This window comes from Carassius carassius, chromosome 2 (genome assembly GCF_963082965.1).
Source record: "Carassius carassius chromosome 2, fCarCar2.1, whole genome shotgun sequence".
Lineage (NCBI taxonomy): Eukaryota > Metazoa > Chordata > Actinopteri > Cypriniformes > Cyprinidae > Carassius > Carassius carassius.
In genome coordinates, this window is record NC_081756.1 from 9,458,826 (window position 1) to 9,479,534 (window position 20,709).

A 20,709-nucleotide genomic window follows, 5' to 3' on the forward strand; every position below is an offset into this window, starting at 1 on the left:
TAGCCATAATACCAGCAAATCTTAATAAACATAAGTTATCGCGTCTTACCTTTGTGTCAATGGTCTGCAGACCCATGCTGTGTGTACAACAACATCCATTTGTTCTACAGGTTTATCACTTTGATATGTTATAGTCCATGGCACTAGGATGCAACCTTGTGATATTGTATGAAGGCTAAATGACTTGCTCGTCTATGATACATTCGCCAGAAATTCTGGCCAATCCCAGCAAAGACTAGGTAGCCTCGTTCCCGCTCGTTCACTGTCCATTCCAAACTGTCAACTCATTTGAAAAACATTCTTTAAAAAAAAGAAGCGCGATAGTCATATAGAGAAAATAATAACAGCATTATGTCAAAAAGAAGTGGACAGGACATCAGAGCTTTTTTTAAAGCCAAGCAGACATGCACAGTAAGTGCCGGTATCTTATCGGCTAAATGAATAACCCATTCTGTCACTCTTTTTGACAAACAATGTTATTAGCTAGCTAGCTAGCTAGCAGTTACGCACGTCAGCTGAGCTGCACCTGCCTCAGTGACACGATGACTCCCCCTCCCCCTCCCCCAATCTAGAACGTATCCCAAAGTTACAGTTGTTGCAGTTTTAATGAACAGAAAAGCGTGTAGCCAGCGCAGCAGCAGAACGGCTAAATTGAACTCGAGGTTTTCAAAAAAAAAAAAAAAAGTGGTGGGTACAAAATGACTCATGACGAAATCGTCCCCCCCGTCCCCCCCGAAATCGACGCCTATGTGGATAGAGGACCTTAAATTGTAGCTGGAAGCAAGTTTGAAGTTAAAACTTCATAATTATGGATTTGTTTCTTACAAACATGCAACTTTTCCTGATGGACTGGAGTTGTGTTGATTACTTGTGGATAATTTTGATGTTTCTATCAGCTGTTTGGACTCTCATCCTGACGGCACCCATTCAGGATGCATTGGTGAGCAAGTGATGTAATGTAAAATTTTTCCAAATCTCCTCTGATGGATAATCAAACTCATCTACATCTTCTATGGCCTAAGAGGGGGGGGGGTACATTTTCAGCAAATTTTCATTTTTTCGATGAATTATTCCTTTAAGTTACATAAGACCCCCTCTCATTCTGGTAGTTTAGTTCGGTTTACCAAACGCGTGTGAATTCAAATAGAACTGAAAACCAGCATGTCTGTCAAAAATAGTGTTTTTCTGGTGAAGTTCATGAGAACTTTCTGAACCAACACTGTAAACATTTCCATTCTTAGCACCTTTGATTGGGAGCTAAACAATCTTCTTAGTTAGAATTGACATTTTGGCTTACACAATTAAACTAATACATAATTTGGATCACATTCATTGAGCACATCTCTGAGACCTTTCAAATAAAATTACAACATATAATATGTGTTGATATCTATATGTGTGTCTCTGTTTATGCAGGAGTCAAATGCGACACTTCTGTTTGTGGGAACTGCAGGCACTGATCTCATGCACCACCATCATCTGCTTCATCACTACAGGAGCCCTAAGAAGGTGTTCTTTTCAGACCCTTGAGGTCAAAGCTTCATGTATAGCTATTAATGTAATCAAAATAGTGTTAATCATGTTAACATGAAGGAGCGGGTGTGATCTGATTGTGTTTTTCTCATGCTCCTCTCCTCACATATTTTAATGGCAGCCACAAAACTGAGCCTTATCTGTTGACTACTGTATTGGTTAGTCAGGGGATGATTTGGATTTGTAATCTGAGATGCAAACGTCTCAGATCTGAATCAAACATGTCATCAGCAGTAAATTAGCATTGACCTTGTAAAGCCCAGGGACTCTAGTCTGAGGTCATGAGGAAAATACACGCAAACACAAATAAGAAGTTCTTTATGGTTGTTTAGCTTCAGACAGAGTGCAGCGAAGCCATTACTGCATTTCTCAGAAATACTGTGTAGATGTGACGACCGAATTGTTCTGCACTCAGTTTCAACTCTAGCTTGTGCATCAAGATTTATGTTAAAAATGTATAGATGATTAATGGAAAGTGCTGTAATTGGTCATTATTATATGTTTATATAATTATATTATATGTTCTTTCAGTTAGTTTTTGTCTTTTGTTGTGATAAATTAAAAAAATATATTTTTTAATCATTTTAAAAATATTACATGTAGCTGGTCTTTAAATTTGCAAACTGCAAGTGTGTGTGTGTGTCTATATATATACTATATATATATATTACTGCATATACATACTACCTTTATTGTATCACAAAATCAGTAAAAAAGTATTGTTTTATAGTAGCTTTTATATTTTAATATATTGTTAACTGGTAGTGTATGGGCACCAAGAAGATTTATGTTAAAATTGTATAAAAAAAATAGTAGATGCTCTTCAAATTTAGTACACTATTTTAAAAGTGTATAGTGCTATTTAATAGTACTCACCTATAATAATGTTTATATATATATATATATACTTTTTACACATACAATACACATGATGAAATGGATATTAATTGTTGTTTACATATATCTGAATCAATTTTAATTATAATCTTTACAATAAATACACTCAAAAATCAACATTGTTCTTCTATCTATCTATCTATCTATCTATCTATCTATCTATCTATCTATCTATCTATCTATCTATCTATCTATCTATCTATCTATCTATCTATCTATCTATCTATCTATCTATCTATCTATCTATCTATCTATCTATCTATCTATCTATCTATCTATCTATCTATCTATCTATCTCTTTTCCTGGCCCTCACACCTCACATCTGAGGCAGGGGAAGCTGCTCTTTCCCACAGACCCCCTACTTCTGGTGTCACTTCTCCTCTCAAGTACTGACTGGGATCCACTGAGGTGCCAACTCACACCTCACGGAGGATATATACAGCAGGAACACGCTCCACCAGAAACCACAGCCTCATTCAGCAGAGAATTTCTCAACTCTGCAGCCATGGATATCTCCAGCTCTTCTCTTCAGCTCCAAGACAGCAGCACTTTCCTGAAAGACTGCGAGAACCTTCTGGATCAGAGCTACGCTGTATCAGATGCGGGATACTACAGCGCCTGCAGCAGCCTGTCTCCAACCTCTTCCCTCGATTCCTGCGGCTTCTCCCCTCCGGCTAACCCTGGCAGAGCGGGACAGGACATACTGCAGATCTTCCCACAAGACAGCATCACCACCCAGGAGAAGAGCAAGGTCCAGACCCCCAAGAGAACCGGACGGCCAAGGTCAAAATTCCCTGGAGTCAAGCGGCAAACTGCAAGTGAACGGGAGAAGCTGAGGATGAGAGATCTGACGAAAGCTCTTCATCACCTCAGGACGTACCTGCCTCCATCAGTGGCTCCTGTCGGAAAAACCTTGACCAAGATCGAGACGCTGCAGCTCACTATCCAGTACATCTCCTGCCTGTCCGCTCAGCTCGAACTCAGTGAAGACGAGGAAAATCGTGGATCTCAGGCCGAGGTCAACGCTGCATCAACCATCTTTGACAGCTTCACTGCGACCCCTTCAGATCCTTTCAGAAGTTTACCAGCTCAGCAGTTCCCATCTATGACCTGTTCTCAGGTGTGTACATGGTACTTCAACAGTATTTAGATACTATTTTAGATAATAATATTTATTATTACATTTAAATGTGAAGTAAATACAGACTTTATAGGAAATATTATACTTAGGGTTTTTTGTGTGTGTGTGTAAAACTGATATACTATTATATATATATATATATATATATATATATATATATATATATATATATATATATATATATATATATATATATATATATATATATATATATATTTTTTTTTTTTTTTACATGTTTATTAGTTTTGGGGATTTTTTCTATATAGTTATTATTGTTATTATTATTACTATTTATTTATTTATTCAAGTTATTTGGTTTATTTAGTTTCCTAGGCACCAGGCTCTTAATTTATTAACATTTTTTTATTATTTTTAACATTTATTTTATTTAAAGTAAAAACAAATGTATGGGTTTAGTTTTAGATTTAGTTTACTATAATAAACCTGGTTGTTGTGATGTGTTATACTTATAAAATATGTTTTAATAATAATAATAATAATAATAATTCAATTCTTTGTATTTTAAAAATTTAATAGAGTAATAAAAAATGCTCCTGTTCTCTTTCTTATTTGATCTGTATTTTATTCTTCCAGACTCCAGTCGAAGGTGATTTCCTTTCAATCTCAGCTCCAGAATTTTGGTTTCTCGAGCACCACAATTTATTCCATGGACAGTTCTGATCAAAATGGTCTGAAATGCACAATCTTAATGCAGATATTAATATGTGCAATGTTTGTACGACAATGAAAGACTTTATATTTGTAAATGTTTGTACAGCTATTTATATTTTTCTATGTTTAAAAATATATTAATATTTATGAATTTCCTGGAAAATAAAGCCTTGGAACGTCACTTTTTTCATCCCTTTTGTGATTTGTTTTTTATTGTTACATACAATTGATTTCAATATTATGCTCTTTAAACAATGTACAACACAAAGCAGATCCAGTTAAGCAGCATCCTAATGAGAGACAGCTGTGACGGTCACTCCATCCCGTTGTAATTCACACATTTAAGGAAACAGCCCTGCAGAGTGAGTATTAACGTGGGAAGGAAAGTAAACTAACTCTCACAGCTGAGATCCTTTAATGCCCCTTAGACTGTAAATGAAGCTCTGAGGGGCTCTTCTTCTGAAATGCAAGATCTGATGCATCTTACAAGCCAAAAAGATAAACTGATACCTTAAATTCTCCCGAGGTACTAGGAAAAGTTCACCCCAAAATGAAAAATTGCTGAAAATTCCATTGGACCATCCCAGATGAGTTTCTTTGTTCATTGAAACAGATTTAGAGGAATCTAGCATGACATCACTTGCTCACTAATGGATCCTCTGCAGTGAATGGGTGCCGTCAGAATGAGAGTCCGAACAGATGATAAAAACAACACAAATATCCACGAGTAATCAACAGAACTCTAGTCCATAAATTAACAAATGAAGTGAAAAGCTGCATGTTTGTAAGAAACAAATCCATAATTAAGTCCTTTTAACTTTAAACCATCATTTCTGGCTAAAATACAAGTCCATAATAACGCTTCCTCCATTCTGACGGGCGGCACCCATTCACTGCAGAGGATCCATTGATGATCAAGTGATGTAATGATAAATTTCTCTAAATCTCTTCCGATGAAGAAACAAGCTCATCTACATCTTGGATGGTCTCAGGGTCAGTACATTTCCAGCAAGTTTTACAGTTTGGGTGAACTATTCCTTTAAGTTTAACCCATGGTGCCAGCAATACAGTGACAAAGACTACACAACAATAATAAAAATCTAGCAGTGACTGCATTAAAGATATTAATAGCACCATTAGTGACGTGAGTGACAGCTGTTCTTCAATGTCCATTTCTATGTGGTAAAAGTCGTAAGATTCTTAAAGGTGACAATTCTGCAGCTGCTTTCAGACACCATGATAATGAATCACTTCCTCATCCTCCCTTCCGGCCATTTGTCCTGTCTTGTCTACTTCCTCTGTTGAGGCCATAATGACACAGAAGAACCAACCATGTTCATCTAGTTATAGAAACACAGAAGAACTGACCACGTTCATCTAGTTATAGAAACAAGAAGTCCTGTAATGTGACGTTACAATTACTGAAGGTCCATTCCACTGTGGATGCCGTTAGTTCATCTTTCATAAGCAGTATGTGCAAAAGCAGTATTTTTCCCATCCATTTCCTCCATAGGTTTTTCAAAAACAATTAAAATGACAAGCTTTTTGATTTCAGGTTGACATTCATAAAAAGAAAAATATTTACTTTCAAAAGCCAATAAAACTACTTGTTCTATGAAGAATTGCCAATAAATCATTAATGAAGAAATAATCATCATAAATGACAGTACACTATCAAACTGATGATTTTGAATAAAATATATTTGATGTTTATTGCAAAATATTTAAATGCATACAAATAATTTTTTAAGCGAAGGAAGATTGACATCAGAATTATAAACAACCATATTATAAAATACTGCAAAATATTTAATCAATCTTATTTACTAATTAAAGGCACAGAGCAGCTGATAAACAGACTTGATAAGAAAATGTCTGTACTTATTTTCAAAACATAAATAAATGGCATACTCATGTTAGTATGAAAATATTCTACAGAAACATTTATAATGAGAGTGATTAGGCTGATTGTTCAGTCAGCCAGTTCATCACTTGTGCTTTGTTTTCAGAAACCCATTTAATGTTGGCTTTGGTCTGTTCAATGGCCTGCTCTATTGCTAGCAAACCAAAAATAAATTTGCTTGCTTCAATGTCCTCTTTAAATCTCTGCAACTGTGATTTGTAAAAAAAAAGAAAAAAGAAAAAAACAGAGAGAAAAAAAGGGATGAGTCACACATTTCCATATTTTCTATGTATGTGTTATGTCTAACACACATCTCAATATATATATATTTTTAAAGATATAAGATATAAAGATTTTTTTTAAATATATACATACATGTGTATCTACATAATAAATATACACATACACACACATATATTATATAATCAAATATTTTGGATGCGATTATTCAAGATTAATCATTTGACAGCACTACTATATATATATAGCCCCTCCTTGAACTGCCACCTTAACGTGGTGGAGGGGTTTGAGTACCCGAATGACCCTAGGAGCTATGTTGTCCGGGGCTATATGCCCCTGGTAGGGTCTCCCAAGGCAAACAGGTCCTAGGCGACGGGTCAGACTAAGAGCGGTTCAGAACCCCCTTATGAGAAGACTAAATCTAAGGACCGTGACGTCGCCCGGTATGGCGCAGCCGGGGCCCCACCCTGGAGCCAGGCCCGGGGTTGGGGCTCGTATGCGAGCGCCTGGTGGCCGGGCCTCTCCCCACGGGGTCCGGCCGGGCTCAGCCCGAAGGAGCGACGTGGGGCCGCCTTCCCGTGGGCTCACCACCTACAGGAGGGACCGTAAGGGGCCGGTGCTTAGACAATCGGGCGGCAGTCGAAGGCGGGGGCCTCGACAGCCCGATCCCTGGACACGGAAACTAGCTCTAGGGACGTGGAACGTCACCTCACTGGTGGGGAAGGAGCCCGAGATTGTGCGTGAGGTTGAGAGGTTCCGACTAGCGATAGTCGGGCTCACCTCTACGCACAGCTTGGGCTCTGGAACCACACTCCTCGAGAGAGGATGGACTCTTCACCACTCTGGAGTTGCCCATGGTGAGAGGCGGCGGGCTGGTGTGGGTCTGCTTATAGCCCCCCAGCTCAGCTGCCATGTGTTGGAGTTTACCCCGGTGAACGAGAGGGTCGCTTCCCTGCGCCTTCGGGTCGGGGATAGGTCTCTCACTGTCGTTTGTGCCTACGGGCCGAACGGCAGTGCAGAGTACCCGGCCTTCTTGGAGTCTCTGGGAGGGGTGCTGGAAAGTGCTCCGACTGGGGACTCCGTCGTTTTACTGGGGGACTTCAACGCCCACGTGGGCAACGACAGTGACACCTGGAGGGGCGTGATTGGGAGGAACGGCCCCCCTGATCTGAACCCGAGCGGTGTTCAGTTATTGGACTTCTGTGCTAGTTACAGCTTGTCCATAACGAACACCATGTTCAAGCATAAGGGTGTCCATCAGTACACGTGGCACCAGGACACCCTAGGCCGTAGGTCGATGATCGACTTTGTGGTCGTTTCATCCGACCTCCGGCCGTATGTCTTGGACACTCGGGTGAAGAGAGGGGCGGAGCTGTCAACCGATCACCACCTGGTGGTGAGTTGGATCCGATGGCGGGGGAGGAAGCTGGACAGACTCGGCAGACCCAAACGTACTGTGAGGGTCTGCTGGGAACGTTTGGCCGAGTCTCCTGTCAGAGAGATCTTCAACTCCCACCTCCGGCAGAGCTTCAACCGGATCCCGAGGGAGGCTGGAGATATTGAGTCCGAGTGGACCATGTTCTCCACCTCCATTGTCGAAGCGGCCGCTCGGAGCTGTGGCCGTAAGGTTTCCGGTGCCTGTCGAGGTGGCAATCCCCGAACCCGGTGGTGGACACCGGAAGTAAGGGATGCCGTCAAGCTGAAGAAGGAGTCCTATCGGGCCTGGTTGGCTTGTGGGACTCCTGAGGCAGCTGACAGGTACCGGCAGGCCAAGCGGACTACAGCCCGGGTGGTTGTGGAGGCAAAAACTCAGGCCTGGGAGGAGTTCGGTGAGGCCATGGAGAAGGACTATCGGTCAGCCTCGAAGAGATTCTGGCAAACCGTCCGGCGCCTCAGGAGAGGGAAGCAGTGCCCTACCAACGCTGTTTACAGTAAAGGTGGGGAGCTGTTGACCTCAACTGGGGATGTCGTTGGACGGTGGAAGGAATACTTCGAGGATCTCCTCAATCCCGCTGTCACGTCTTCCATTGAGGAAGCAGAGGCTGAGGGCTCAGATGTGGACTCGTCCATCACCCAAGCTGAAGTCACCGAGGTAGTCAAGAAACTCCTCGGTGGCAAGGCACCGGGGGTGGATGAGATCCGCCCTGAGTACCTCAAGTCTCTGGATGTTGTGGGGCTGTCTTGGCTGACACGCCTCTGCAGCATCGCGTGGCAGTCGGGGACGGTGCCTCTGGGATGGCAGACCGGGGTGGTGGTCCCTCTTTTTAAGAAGGGGGACCGGAGGGTGTGTTCCAACTACAGGGGGATCACACTTCTCAGCCTCCCTGGGAAAGTCTATGCCAGGGTACTGGAGAGGAGAATCCGGCCGATAGTAGAACCTCGGATTCAGGAGGAACAGTGTGGTTTTCGTCCAGGCCGTGGAACACTGGACCAGCTCTATACCCTCTACAGGGTGCTGGAGGGTTCATGGGAGTTTGCCCAACCAGTCCACATGTGCTTTGTGGATTTGGAGAAGGCATTCGACTGTGTCCCTCGCGGCGGCCTGTGGAGGGTGCTCCGGGAGTATGGGGTCCGGGGCCCTTTGCTAAGGGCTATCCGGTCCCTGTACGACCGGAGCAGGACTTGGTTCGTATTGCCAGCAGTAAGTCAGACTTGTTCCCGGTGCGTGTTGGACTCCGGCAGGGCTGCCCTTTGTCGCCGGTTCTGTTCATGATTTTGACAATCTGGCCAGGGGCCAGAGGGGGTCAGGTTTGGTGACAACACGATTTCGTCTCTGCTCTTTGCGGATGATGTTGTCGTGTTGGCCTCATCAAGCCAGGACCTTCAGCATGCACTGGGACGGTTTGCAGCCGAGTGTGAAGCGGCTGGGATGAGAATCAGCACCTCCAAATCCGAGGCCATGGTCCTCAGTCGGAAAAGGGTGGCTTGCCCACTTCAGGTTGGTGGAGAGTTCCTGCCTCAAGTGGAGGAGTTTAAGTATCTTGGGGTCTTGTTCACGAGTGAGGGAAGGATGGAACGGGAGATTGACAGACGGATCGGTGCAGCTTCTGCAGTAATGCGGTCGATGTACCGGTCTGTCGTGGTGAAGAAAGAGCTGAGCCGCAAGGCGAAGCTCTCGATTTACCGGTCAATCTACGTTCCTACTCTCACCTATGGTCATGAGCTTTGGGTCATGACCGAAAGGACAAGATCCCGGATACAGGCGGCCGAAATGAGCTTTCTCCGCAGGGTGGCTGGGCGATCCCTTAGAGATAGGGTGAGAAGCTCAGTCACCCGGGAGGAGCTCAGAGTAGAGCCGCTGCTCCTCCACATCGAGAGGGGTCAGCTGAGGTGGCTCGGGCATCTGTTCCGGATGCCTCCTGGACGCCTTCCCGGGAAGGTGTTCCGGGCGCGTCCCACGGGGACGAGACCCCGGGGAAGACCTAGGACACGCTGGAGAGACTATGTCTCCCGGCTGGCCTGGGAACGCCTCGGTGTCCCCCCAGAAGAGCTGGAGGAAGTGTCTAGGGAGAGGGAAGTCTGGGGTTCTCTGCTTAGACTGCTGCCCCCGCGACCCGGCCCCGGATAAGCGGAAGAAGATGGATGGATGGATGGATATATATATATATATATATATATATATATATATAATGAATCACTTTGCAATACTGCAAATGAAAACAATGATTTTCGACTGTAATATAGTTCGCAATATTACTATTTTTACTGTTTTATCAATAAAATAAACTGTATTTTGGTGAGGCGTTCAAAAACATTTGAAAAATCATACTGACCCTAGACATTTAAACAGAAGTGTAATCATATTTGTTTTGCATTTGCGAATAAAACTTCTTATTCAAATGGCTCAAACCTGTTGCAGTTCAAATTCTGTAGAAAACTTGTTCGTGATGCCTTGGATAAGTCTTCCAAAAAAGAAGAATCCATCATCATAACTATGGAGATCACATGATAAAACGTATCAGTAGAGATTATAAATATACACTGAGAAAGAAAGAAGGAAAAAAAGTGCTTACTTTTCAGTTATACGTTTCCAGTTGGCTCTGACAAAGTCCCAAACCAACGGCTGCCCTATTACATTGCCTGAAATATACACAATGGCGGAGGTAACGTCCTGCTTCCTGACCAGATTTGGATCTATTGTGAATTCCAGGTACCTTCAGAAAACAGAAGGCAGTTAAATGAGTATACATTATGTTAAACCATTAAAATTAATACATTAAAATAAACAGACTTCCATCATATAGCTTATACGCTATACACGACCATTCACAAGTTTGGGTCAGTAAGACATTTTAAAACTAGCCTCTTATGCTCATAAAAGCTGCATGTCTTTGGTCATAAAATACAGTGAAAACATTATTGCGAAATACTGCAATTTAAAAGAACTGTTTTATGTTTGAATATATCTTAAAATGTTATTTATTCCTGTGATGCAAAGCTGAATTTCCAGCATCTTCCCATAATTCCCATACGCTGATTTGCTGCTCAAAAAGCATGAACTATTATTGAATTATAATTTTTAGGATTCTTTGTTTAATAGACAGTTAAAAAGAAAACCATTTGTTTGAAATAGAATGTCTTTACTTGTACTTTTGATCAATTTAAAGCATTCCTTTTTTTTTTTTTTTTTTGGTAGTTTATGTTCTAAGATGCAGTATATAGGACTCACCTGTTTAACAGCCAGGGCTCTTTAGTGCATGACAGACCAAATAACAGCTTCCTTGCCTCTGCAGCAATGGTACAGTTCCTGAACATCTGCCATCCGAAATTCCACTCTTCAACACCACCAGCGGCAATGGCATTACAGTACACAGTGGTCTTCAGATTTGGGGCAATTCTTAAGAGAGAAATAAATAAATAAATAAATAATATAAATATATATTGAATGGAACTGAACTGAACCAAACCAGAAAGATCTGAAGTGAACTGACTTGAATTAAACTGAACAATATCTGAATGAACAGAACTAGAAAGAACTAAGATTGTTTTAACTGAATTCTGAATTGAACTGAATTAAATTGACTAACTGAACTAAACTAAAATCTGTGATATCAATAGACTTAGAAAGAGCTTAACTAGAACTGAATTGAATTAAACTCCCATAAAAAGATTTAAAAAGAACAAGAAATAAGTGAACTGATCGTGACTTGAACTGAATTCTGACTTAAACTGAATCAAATTCATTAACTGAACTAAACTAAAATCAGTGGCATGGACTGAACTGAACTAAATTCAGAGTGGAACTGAACTGAACTCCTAGATGTAGAAAAAACTGCACTGAAATGGTTTGAAATTAATTATGACTTGAAATAAAATAAAATGTACTGAATTCAACTAAAATCAAGAGCTAAAGGGGAAATTAAAGGGATAGTTCACCCAAAAATGAAAATTACCCAATGATTTACTCACCCTCAAGTAAATCATCTTTCAGATGAATACAATCAGAATTATATTTGAAAAATGACCTGGCTCTTCCAAGCTTTATAATGGCAGTGAATGGGGGTCGAGAATTTGAAGCCAAAAAAAGTACATCATAAAATGTTCTCGACATGAATCTGGGGGAAGCTAATAAAGGTCTTCTGAAGCGAAGCAATGCACTTGTGTAAGAAAAATGTCCATATTTAAAACTTTATAAATCGTAATCTCTAATCTCGTCCCACATTTCATTTTTGGGTGAACTATCCCTTTAATTGAACTTAGCTCCCATAAACAGATTGAAAATAATTCAAAAGAAGTGAATTGAACTGACTTATACTGAATACTGATTTGAATTGCACTGAATGAAACCGATTAGCTGAAATAAACTAAGATTAATGGTATGAATGGACCTAGAAAGAGATGAACTGGCATGAATTGAATTCAGAGTGGAACTGAATCACTGAACTGAACTAGATTCAAGTGAATTAGCAGAATAAGAAAGAGCTGATCTGAACTGCTTTGAACTGAATTCAGATTTCAGACTGGGAGAAGTGGTTTTCATACGAGTTCCTGTCAGGGTTCTTCATCCACTGTCTGTACCACATGCTAGTGAGCTCTGAACATCCTTTCACCCCAGTTTTGCAGGCCATTAAGATTGCATTTACTTGGTTGTATCTAAAAACAGAAGTCACACAAACAATATTTTAGTTAAATTTCCCCTATAGTGAACATCCCTTATATGACTATTTTTTATGCAAAAACAGAAGTGTTATGTAACTTCTTTTTTAAAGGGTTCATATCATGCTTTTTTCATATTTCATCCCTGTCTCTGAAACTTCGAATTAAATGAGCCGTTTTTGCGGTTGTGCCTATATGACTTCTACGTAAACATCCTCTTTGCATGGAAAATTACCTGTGGTTAGCACAAGCTCTGAAAGATTAACCTACCATTGATTCATATTTACCACATTAGTCTTGTGTTTGTGAATAGTATATAATTTCCTCATTACGTCAGTGTGGTAATGTTAATGTGTATGTGGGTGGTCATTTCTTCTTGTGGTCTGTCTGACGTCAATACAGAACAAGCAATGAGGAGAACGTTTTCATAGTAGCCTACTTTAACTCTTTTATTTCCAAAAATCAAGAACAATTTGATTTCTCATGATGTGACCCCATTAAAATTTTTCATAACAGCTTCATGCTTTTGGTCAAAGAATTAAAGTTGTAAGTGATTGTGGTGGCTCATTGTGGTGTCACTTATATTTAGAATAAACTGTGAACAAAGTTATCGTGTATTTACTGGTCCATGTATCTTGGAGGTTTCTGAGTCCAGTTTGATGTGATAACTTTGAAGTGGTCAAAAAGAGGCTGCGCCTTTGTCCGTAGGTAAGTCTGCAGTGTTGTAAAGAAATGTATAAATTATATATAGTGTGTGTGTATATATATATAAATATATATATATATATATATATATATATATATATATATATATATATACACGTGTGTGTGTGTGATACAGATATGTTATATTTTGTAATAAGTAAACAAAGATACCTGCAATGGTCCATAGACTTCTGTTCGGTCAAACATGAGGAAAATGTACTGCAAATTGCTTATTGCAGATTCCCACGGTATGTACTCTTTCTCCTCGTACAGATACTCGGTTGTTCTCAGAGCCAAGGTTATGCTGATTATCTGTGCCCTACGAATAATCAAATTCAGATTCCCAATAATGTCATTATTTACAGCCAGTTCATTTTGTCCACTGATGAAATATATTTGTAGCAAGAGCTTACCTCGCCAAATTAAATGCATCATCTATGATCTGGCCCCTATTAAGAACTGGAATAATCTATGTGAGAACAGGGAAATAACAAATGTTATTTTATGTTATTATATATATATATATATATATATATATATATATATATATATATATATATATATATATATATATATATATATATATATAATATTTGTATAATATCAAATTACTAGAAAATAATTTCTATTAGAACAATTCAGAACAATACAGTTAAGCAACAATATATATTATAAAGATTGTAATATTTAATACCAAATGCTATTAACATATAATTTTGCTAAATGGATCATTTTTGATGCTTACTTTAAACTGATTATTTTTTGGATTTTATTCAGGTATGCTACTTTGATGCTTATGTTTAAAATGAAATGAAAGGTAATGAACGACTTACTTTATGATTTGTAGTCAGTTGTTTGAGGAGACGTACCCAGTTCTGGGGATCATAATTAACCCTGTAGTATCCCGTGACATTCAGGTTGGCCAATAACCAGTCTGTTTCGGTCTTCATGGGCTCGTATGAAGCTGTTTTATTAAGCAGCCAGTGCTGGCCCATGTTTTGGCCATTCTTCATCCATTTGATTGGCACAAACCATTCATAACTGCAATCATTTTTGAACATACACTCAGTATACTTTAAAAGGACAGGACTCTGTTGGCACATTTGTCAGCGTAAACATACTTGTAGTCAGATGGCTTGTCCACTTCTGCCCCTGGGTGTATCAGGAAGTGCTGCTGAGAGATACTTCCTGTTTGAGTGTCAATAGTTACGACAGGGAAACCCATCTGAAGAATCCAGCGATTCATGATTTCATTGACTGAGGCTGGGAGCTGGATTCTTGATTCTGCGTCTACAACCTTAAAACAAAAAGACTTATGATGAAATCTAATGAAAATTGTGGTTGTAAACACAAACAGACTTACACTAATATTTATGGATTCCATTGCATCATTTTTGCAACTTACTTCCTGCAGTTTCTTCCAAAGATCAGTGTACACAGTGTTGCTGTATGCATACTCGTGCAAATAGTACTGTGGAAATCATAAACAGTTGTTAGACTGCGAAAAAGCCAGTCGCATGAACACATCATAATGCCTCAAACTTTAAATCCCCAAACCCTTCAGACATACATGAAGTCCTTTAGCAAAGACAGACTCTGTCAGAAACTCAGAGAGCATTCTCAGGACTGCAGCCCCCTGAAACGACAGCATTAAATTAATGCTGAAATATGACACTGTTTAATAGTGATATTTCAAGCTGTCTTTGGCACAACCTTGCTATACGTGATGGTATCAAATAGCTGACTGATCTGATCAGGTGTGATGATTTCTTCTTCTCGTGAAGAAAGGGGGTGGGAGGAAACAAGAGCGTCGGCGGCAAACGCTCTCTGAACCTGTTGCTGCACCATCAGCTCTTTCTTCAGGAGAGAAAAGACAGTTCATTTTGTGTGCCTTGACAGAAGGCAGGTGGCAAAATATATCAAATATATATATATATAAAACTTACAATATTCCAGGTGGGTTCAGCATAATCAGCTCCAAGATATGAAACATAACTTGCAAAACCTTCATTAAGCCACAGGTCGTTCCACCATCTCATGGTCACGAGGTTTCCAAACCACTAGTCAATAAATTAACTAATATAAATTCATTTGATTTAGTTAAATAGCACTATTTTTTAGAAAAAAAACACACACATGCACTACATACCATGTGTGCAAGTTCATGTGCGATTACAGTGACCACCCATTCTTTATCTTCATTAGAGGACACTTTAGGATCGTAGAAAAGCGATTGCTCTCTGTAAGTGACCAGACCCCAGTTTTCCATTGCTCCAGCAGCGAAATCAGGCAGTGCGACTTGGTCTATGGATAGGAAAGTATTCGTCTGACTGCTAGTTTCCCCAATGGCCCAGTCTTAATGGATTGAGACACAAAGTTTGGAACGAGCTTGCATGTTTAAACTCTCACCTGATTTGGATAGGGGGTATGTGGTGTTGTAATAGTTTTCTAAAAACTTCAAAATAGGGAATGTCACATTGAGGGCATAATCTCCATGACCACTTTCAATGGCTTCTCTACGTCCCCATATTCTGATCTAAAAAGACAAATAAATTCATGCATTTGGATAAAAAAAATGCAAATTAAATGCAAAAAGAGTGAGTTGGTCTTGAATGTCTACCAAAACATTGGCCTCTTGTGGGGATTGTATTTTGGTAAATTCGCTGACGATAAAGGCCAGCAGATATGTCGACATTTTCTGAGTTGGCTCAAATCTGGTCTGTAAAACCTCTTTACTGTCTATAGTGATGCGTTCAGTGCCTAAGGGAAAATCAGAAGATGAGGGACGAATTAAAATGTGTCCACAGATAAATCCATGAAGTATAGGGTCAAAAGTTGGGGTCTATAAGATTTGTATGTGTGTGTGTGTGTGTGTATTGTCATTTAATCCTGATGGAAAAGCTGAATTTTCAGCAGCCATGCATTATTCTAGTCTTTGGTGTCACATGATCCTTCAGAAATCATGATCTGATATCTGATTTGCTGCTCAAGTAACATTTCTTATTATGATCAATGTTGAAAACTGGAAACCATGATGGGTTCTTTTTTGTAACATTATAAATGTCTTTACTGTCACTTTTGATCAATTTAATGCAATATTGTTAAATAAAAACAATAATAATGCTAAAAATGACCCCAGGCTTTTGAATAGTTTGGAAAAAAGAAACTTATTGAAAATAACTGTTTGTATTTTTAAATACTGGTGTGAAAATATGGCCTCAGTAAAGCCCCTTTCACACTGCAAGTCAGACCCGGCATATTGCCGGAACACTGCTGGGTCGCCTTCTGTGTGAAAGCAAACACGTCCCGGGATTTATTCCAACATTGAACCCGGGTCGGGGACCTAGTAACATTGCCGGTATTGTGCCCAATTTTGACCCCCTGTCAAATTATTACCACCCTAGTATTGGTAGGTTTAGGAGTAGGTTTGGGGGAGGGGTTAGGATTAGGGGTGAGGTTAGGATTAGACAATCAGGTAGTGATTTGAACGAGGGGGGTAATAATTTGGCAGGGGGTCAAAATTGGGCACAACACCGGGTTCAACCCGGGACGAGCGCTGTGTGAACAAAAGCCAGATCTAATGCCGTGTCGAAGTGATGACGCACGTTATCGCGCGACTCTTTTACCGGTTGTTCTGACGGAAGATCAATGTTCGCGATGAAAAAAATATGTGCAAACTGTAATGAAGCAGAGATCAGTCAGTTCCTCATTTTCCGCGCTGACGCCGAGATCGTTTGCTTGCTTCAGTGAAAGTATAACGTGCCTAACGTTTTCGACTCGTACATTACACATCACGCCCTGATGTCGCGTGTCGTTACGGGATCTTTACGGGTTGTGTGTGAAAGCACGCACATATCCCGGACAATCACTGGCAGTGTGAAAGTGCAAAATCTAGCGACGCGGGAACAATTGCCGGAACACTTTACCCGTGTATTTGCCGGAATGGCAGTGTGAAAGGGGCTTAAGTGATTAAAGAGCAAGTTATAAACCATCAAACAATCAAGGAAACTATTATACAACTTTAATCAATCAATCTGACATAACTAATAAGCTATAAACTTCTAATTCTTTTAGACTGGTTATATGTCTTCAGCTTCAAAAAGGATTTTTGAGCTCAGAATCTCAGATTGCTAATCGTCCCCTTGGAATTATAAGGTTCTATCTGACATTTTTGTCAAAATTTAATTATTCACATATTCTTATTCAGTGTCAACGTACATTATGTGATAGGTTTTTTTAATCTTGTGTACATTATAGGACTTTTTATTTAAAAAAAACACTAAGGTTCTAACTACACAGTCGAATGGAACACAAAAACATTAAAGACCATGATGTAGATGTAGTTGTTTTTAACACTATACTATTTTGTTTTATGTTTGTTTGAAATAAAAGTTATGCATCCCCTGTAATCCAGAAGCATATGTGTAATTTCATAATTTATATGATATTTATTGTTAACAAGTTATTTCAATTTTAAAAATGGTTTATTTTCTCAATTAACACAACCAAATCATCCTTATAAAACAATATGTTAATGATGTAAAATATCATCAATCATTAATGTGAGCACTCACCCAGCTCCATGCCATTAGCAAGGGCCACAGTTCCAGGAGGGTGGAGGAGAGTCAGATGGAAGACGGCCTTCATTGACGGCTCATCAAAGCAGGGGAAAGCGTTTCGGGCAGCAGTGGGCTGCATTTGTGTTGTGGCAACAACTCTACCATGATTAAAGTTATCTCAGTTAGACATGCCATTATTTTAACTTAGCTTGCAAATGTCTTCATAAGTGAGTGAAGTGTAGCCAAGCATGATGACCCATAATCAAAATTTGTGCTCTACATTTAACCCATTCAAGTGCACACACACACCGTGAACACACACCTGCAGCCAATGCTGCAGTGACTGGGGAGCAGTTGGGGGCTCAGTGCCTTACTAAAGGGTCTCACCTCAGTCGTGGTATTGATGGTGAAGAAAGCTCTGGTCATTCACTCCCCCCACCTACAATCCCTGCCGGAACTGAGACTCGAGCCATGACTTCCCCCTAGCTAAATGTTTTTTTGTTTCATAAATGTTTTGTTCAAAATTCAGCGGAACAAAGGGAACCATTCAGAACGCCTAGTGATTAATTTACATTTTCCATTTAGCCGATGCTTATATCAAATCTTCAATAATTATAACAAAATTATGAATTAATTAAAATAAAATTATAATAATAATTATAAAACGTTACAGCAGTTTCTTATGGTGTGTTTTTATAATACATGCAAAACTCTGTAAAGCTTTGTATATATATATATATATATATATATATATATACACATGTATATATATATATATATATATATATATATGTGTATATATATATAAATATATATATATACATACATATACATACATATATATATATATATGGATATACACACATTCAGTTTTGTATTGAGATACATAAAACATTTGTACACAGTAAAATATAATTTTTTTTTAAATGAACTTAATTTTAAATGTAAAATTTTAATGAACTTAAATCTAAAAGATTATTACAATTTGTGGGGAAAAACATACTGTTAGTATTATGAGAATTTACTTTTCGACCCCATTCTTAGCAAAGTAATGATAAAAGTTACGTCTTACTTTTTTGCACCATTTTCTGTGTATTGGCTTTTGTAAAATCCTTCTAGATCATCTGACAGCTCTCCATGGAATTCCATGTAGAGCCAATACGATTTTCCAACTTGTAGTTTTTCTTTCAGCTGAATCACCATGAACTGTGTTTGTGTTTGAAACCAGGTTTTCAGAATGGCCGGAGCGCTTGTTCCTCCCAAACCCGACAGCTTGGCATGGTGCATCTCCGAGGTCAAGGTGAAGTTCAGCTTATTGGAATGAATAATGATCAGGTTGGTTTCCTTGACGCACGTCAATGCAACTCCAGATCTCCCAGTGAAAATGTACATTCCCTGCTTGTCCGGCACCAACCGTGGCCAAAGCGTCACGTTGTAGTATTCAGGAAGAAGAGTGTCAGGCAGTCTGTACTTGTCCCAGGGCTCGTTCGATGGAGCTGGGGTGCTGTGGGGAGCTGCAGTCGTCACCACATGAGTCCCATTTATAGACCTTACCTCGTTTTTCTGTTTCTCTTTAGTATAGACCACTGACAAAGAAAAAATGGTGAGCACGGCCACAACGCCCAACCCTAATAGCACAAACCCTAAAGGCCTACTTATATAAAAGCCTTTCCCCATGACCTCAGAGTTGAAATGAAGTCCCAGGAGTTAATGATGGGGCCAGGACAGGATCAAGTCTGTGCAGACAGTCATGAAGTGCGTGTGATTAAATAGTGGTGACTGTGATGAATCATGCTGTGGTTGTGTCCGTGCCACTTCTGCAGAAAACCGTTACTCAAGCTCTAAATGTTTGCATAGTTCTCATTTTCAAATCAACAAAACAATGGCAAATACTGTATGTCTTTATATTTTACTTTTGACTTTGACTTTGCATGAGACTTTTTTTTTGCCAAGTTAAACTTGGTCAAAGGGCTTATTTGTGATCGTTTCAGAGTAATTACAGTACATTACTCTTGAGTCTTGAAATCGCTTTATGCCCATTCCAAGTTAATATTTTAAATGTTATGAAACAGCCAACTGGCTTTCATTATGACAGTGGTTATCATCGGAAAAAGCGGATGTCACCAAGCAGCACTGTATTCTTTAACGTATTTTAAAGTTACGTGTCATTATTGCAATGTATAAGCTCTTTCAGAAAAGAGGAAGATGCACACTGAAAATATGCTGACCAAACTACACAGCTCGAAATTATGATTTCAAAATGTATAAAAAAAAAAGCCTTCAAAACCATTTAAACATTTGTGGTCAGTAAAAAGTCTCTTATGCTCATGGAGGCTACATTCATTTGATCAGAAATACAGTAATATTGTGAAATATTATCACAATTAAAAAAAGCTATTTTCTATTATAATATATTTTAAAATGTTATATATTCCAGTGATGGAAAAGCTGAGTTTTTAGCAGCTCAGGTAACATTTCTTATTATTATCAATGTTGAAATCGTCCTGCTTAATATTTTTGTGGAAAACATTTTTTAAGGGTTCTTCACTGAATAGAAAGTTCAGGAGAACAGTAGATATGTGAATTTACAGTATAAATGTCTTCACTGTAACTGTGGTCAATTAAATTCACTTGCTGAATAAAAGTATAAAAATAAAAAATAAAAGCTTCAGCTGTGACTGTGTCCTTCTGGAACATCTGCCAGCTGAAGTTCCTCTCTTCTGCTCCGCCTGCAGCGATGGCGTCACAGTACACCGTCGACCTCAGGTTAGGATGAATCCTGAACAAAGTTGACTTTCATTATTCATTCATTTGATCAAAAATACAGTAAAAATGTTTCCTGAGTTCCAAAAGTGTGAAACATTTTACTATTAAATATTGAATTTTCTTTCTTTCTTTTTTCTTTGTTTTTATATAATTTATTTCTGTGATGCAAACCTGCACTGCAGTCTTCAGTGTCACA

The 20,709-nt window shown here is 39.3% G+C and overlaps 2 protein-coding genes across 2 annotated transcripts; one reads left to right on the forward strand and one right to left on the reverse strand.

Moving 5' to 3' along the window:
- The first annotated feature begins 2,834 nt into the window (after positions 1 to 2,834).
- Positions 2,835 to 4,367, forward strand: LOC132101705 (mesoderm posterior protein 1-like). Its single transcript, XM_059506859.1, has 2 exons — positions 2,835 to 3,551; positions 4,167 to 4,367. Exons 1-2 carry the CDS (start codon positions 2,937 to 2,939, stop codon positions 4,251 to 4,253), a joined length of 702 nt encoding a protein of 233 aa, XP_059362842.1. The 5' UTR covers positions 2,835 to 2,936; the 3' UTR covers positions 4,254 to 4,367.
- A 71-nt stretch (positions 4,368 to 4,438) lies between these two features.
- LOC132101697 (aminopeptidase N-like) lies at positions 4,439 to 19,501 on the reverse strand. Its single transcript, XM_059506847.1, has 19 exons — positions 18,820 to 19,501; positions 17,763 to 17,905; positions 15,809 to 15,948; positions 15,598 to 15,724; positions 15,338 to 15,492; positions 15,135 to 15,248; positions 14,902 to 15,045; positions 14,759 to 14,824; positions 14,594 to 14,659; positions 14,310 to 14,485; positions 14,022 to 14,229; positions 13,602 to 13,657; positions 13,360 to 13,507; positions 13,106 to 13,197; positions 12,370 to 12,480; positions 11,057 to 11,224; positions 10,401 to 10,541; positions 10,238 to 10,319; positions 4,439 to 6,356 (listed from the first exon to the last, which is right to left on the reverse strand). Exons 1-19 carry the CDS (start codon positions 19,422 to 19,424, stop codon positions 6,204 to 6,206), a joined length of 2,895 nt encoding a protein of 964 aa, XP_059362830.1. The 5' UTR covers positions 19,425 to 19,501; the 3' UTR covers positions 4,439 to 6,203.
- Positions 19,502 to 20,709: the final 1,208 nt, after the last annotated feature.

What these genes read in the sequence shown, in the direction of transcription:
- LOC132101705 (XM_059506859.1), top strand. Translation starts at nt 2,937, where the DNA reads ATGGATATCTCCAGCTCTTCTCTTCAGCTCCAAGACAGCAGCACTTTC. An exon ending in CATCTATGACCTGTTCTCAG is followed by an intron (nt 3,552 to 4,166) that starts GTGTGTACATGG and finishes TTATTCTTCCAG; the next exon opens with ACTCCAGTCGAAGGTGATTT.
- LOC132101697 (XM_059506847.1), bottom strand. Translation starts at nt 19,424, where the DNA reads ATGGGGAAAGGCTTTTATATAAGTAGGCCTTTAGGGTTTGTGCTATTA. An exon ending in AAGAACCCTGACAGGAACTC is followed by an intron (nt 11,225 to 12,369) that starts GTATGAAAACCA and finishes TTCTCTCTTAAG; the next exon opens with AATTGCCCCAAATCTGAAGA. An exon ending in TGGAAACGTATAACTGAAAA is followed by an intron (nt 10,320 to 10,400) that starts GTAAGCACTTTT and finishes TGATCTCCATAG; the next exon opens with TTATGATGATGGATTCTTCT.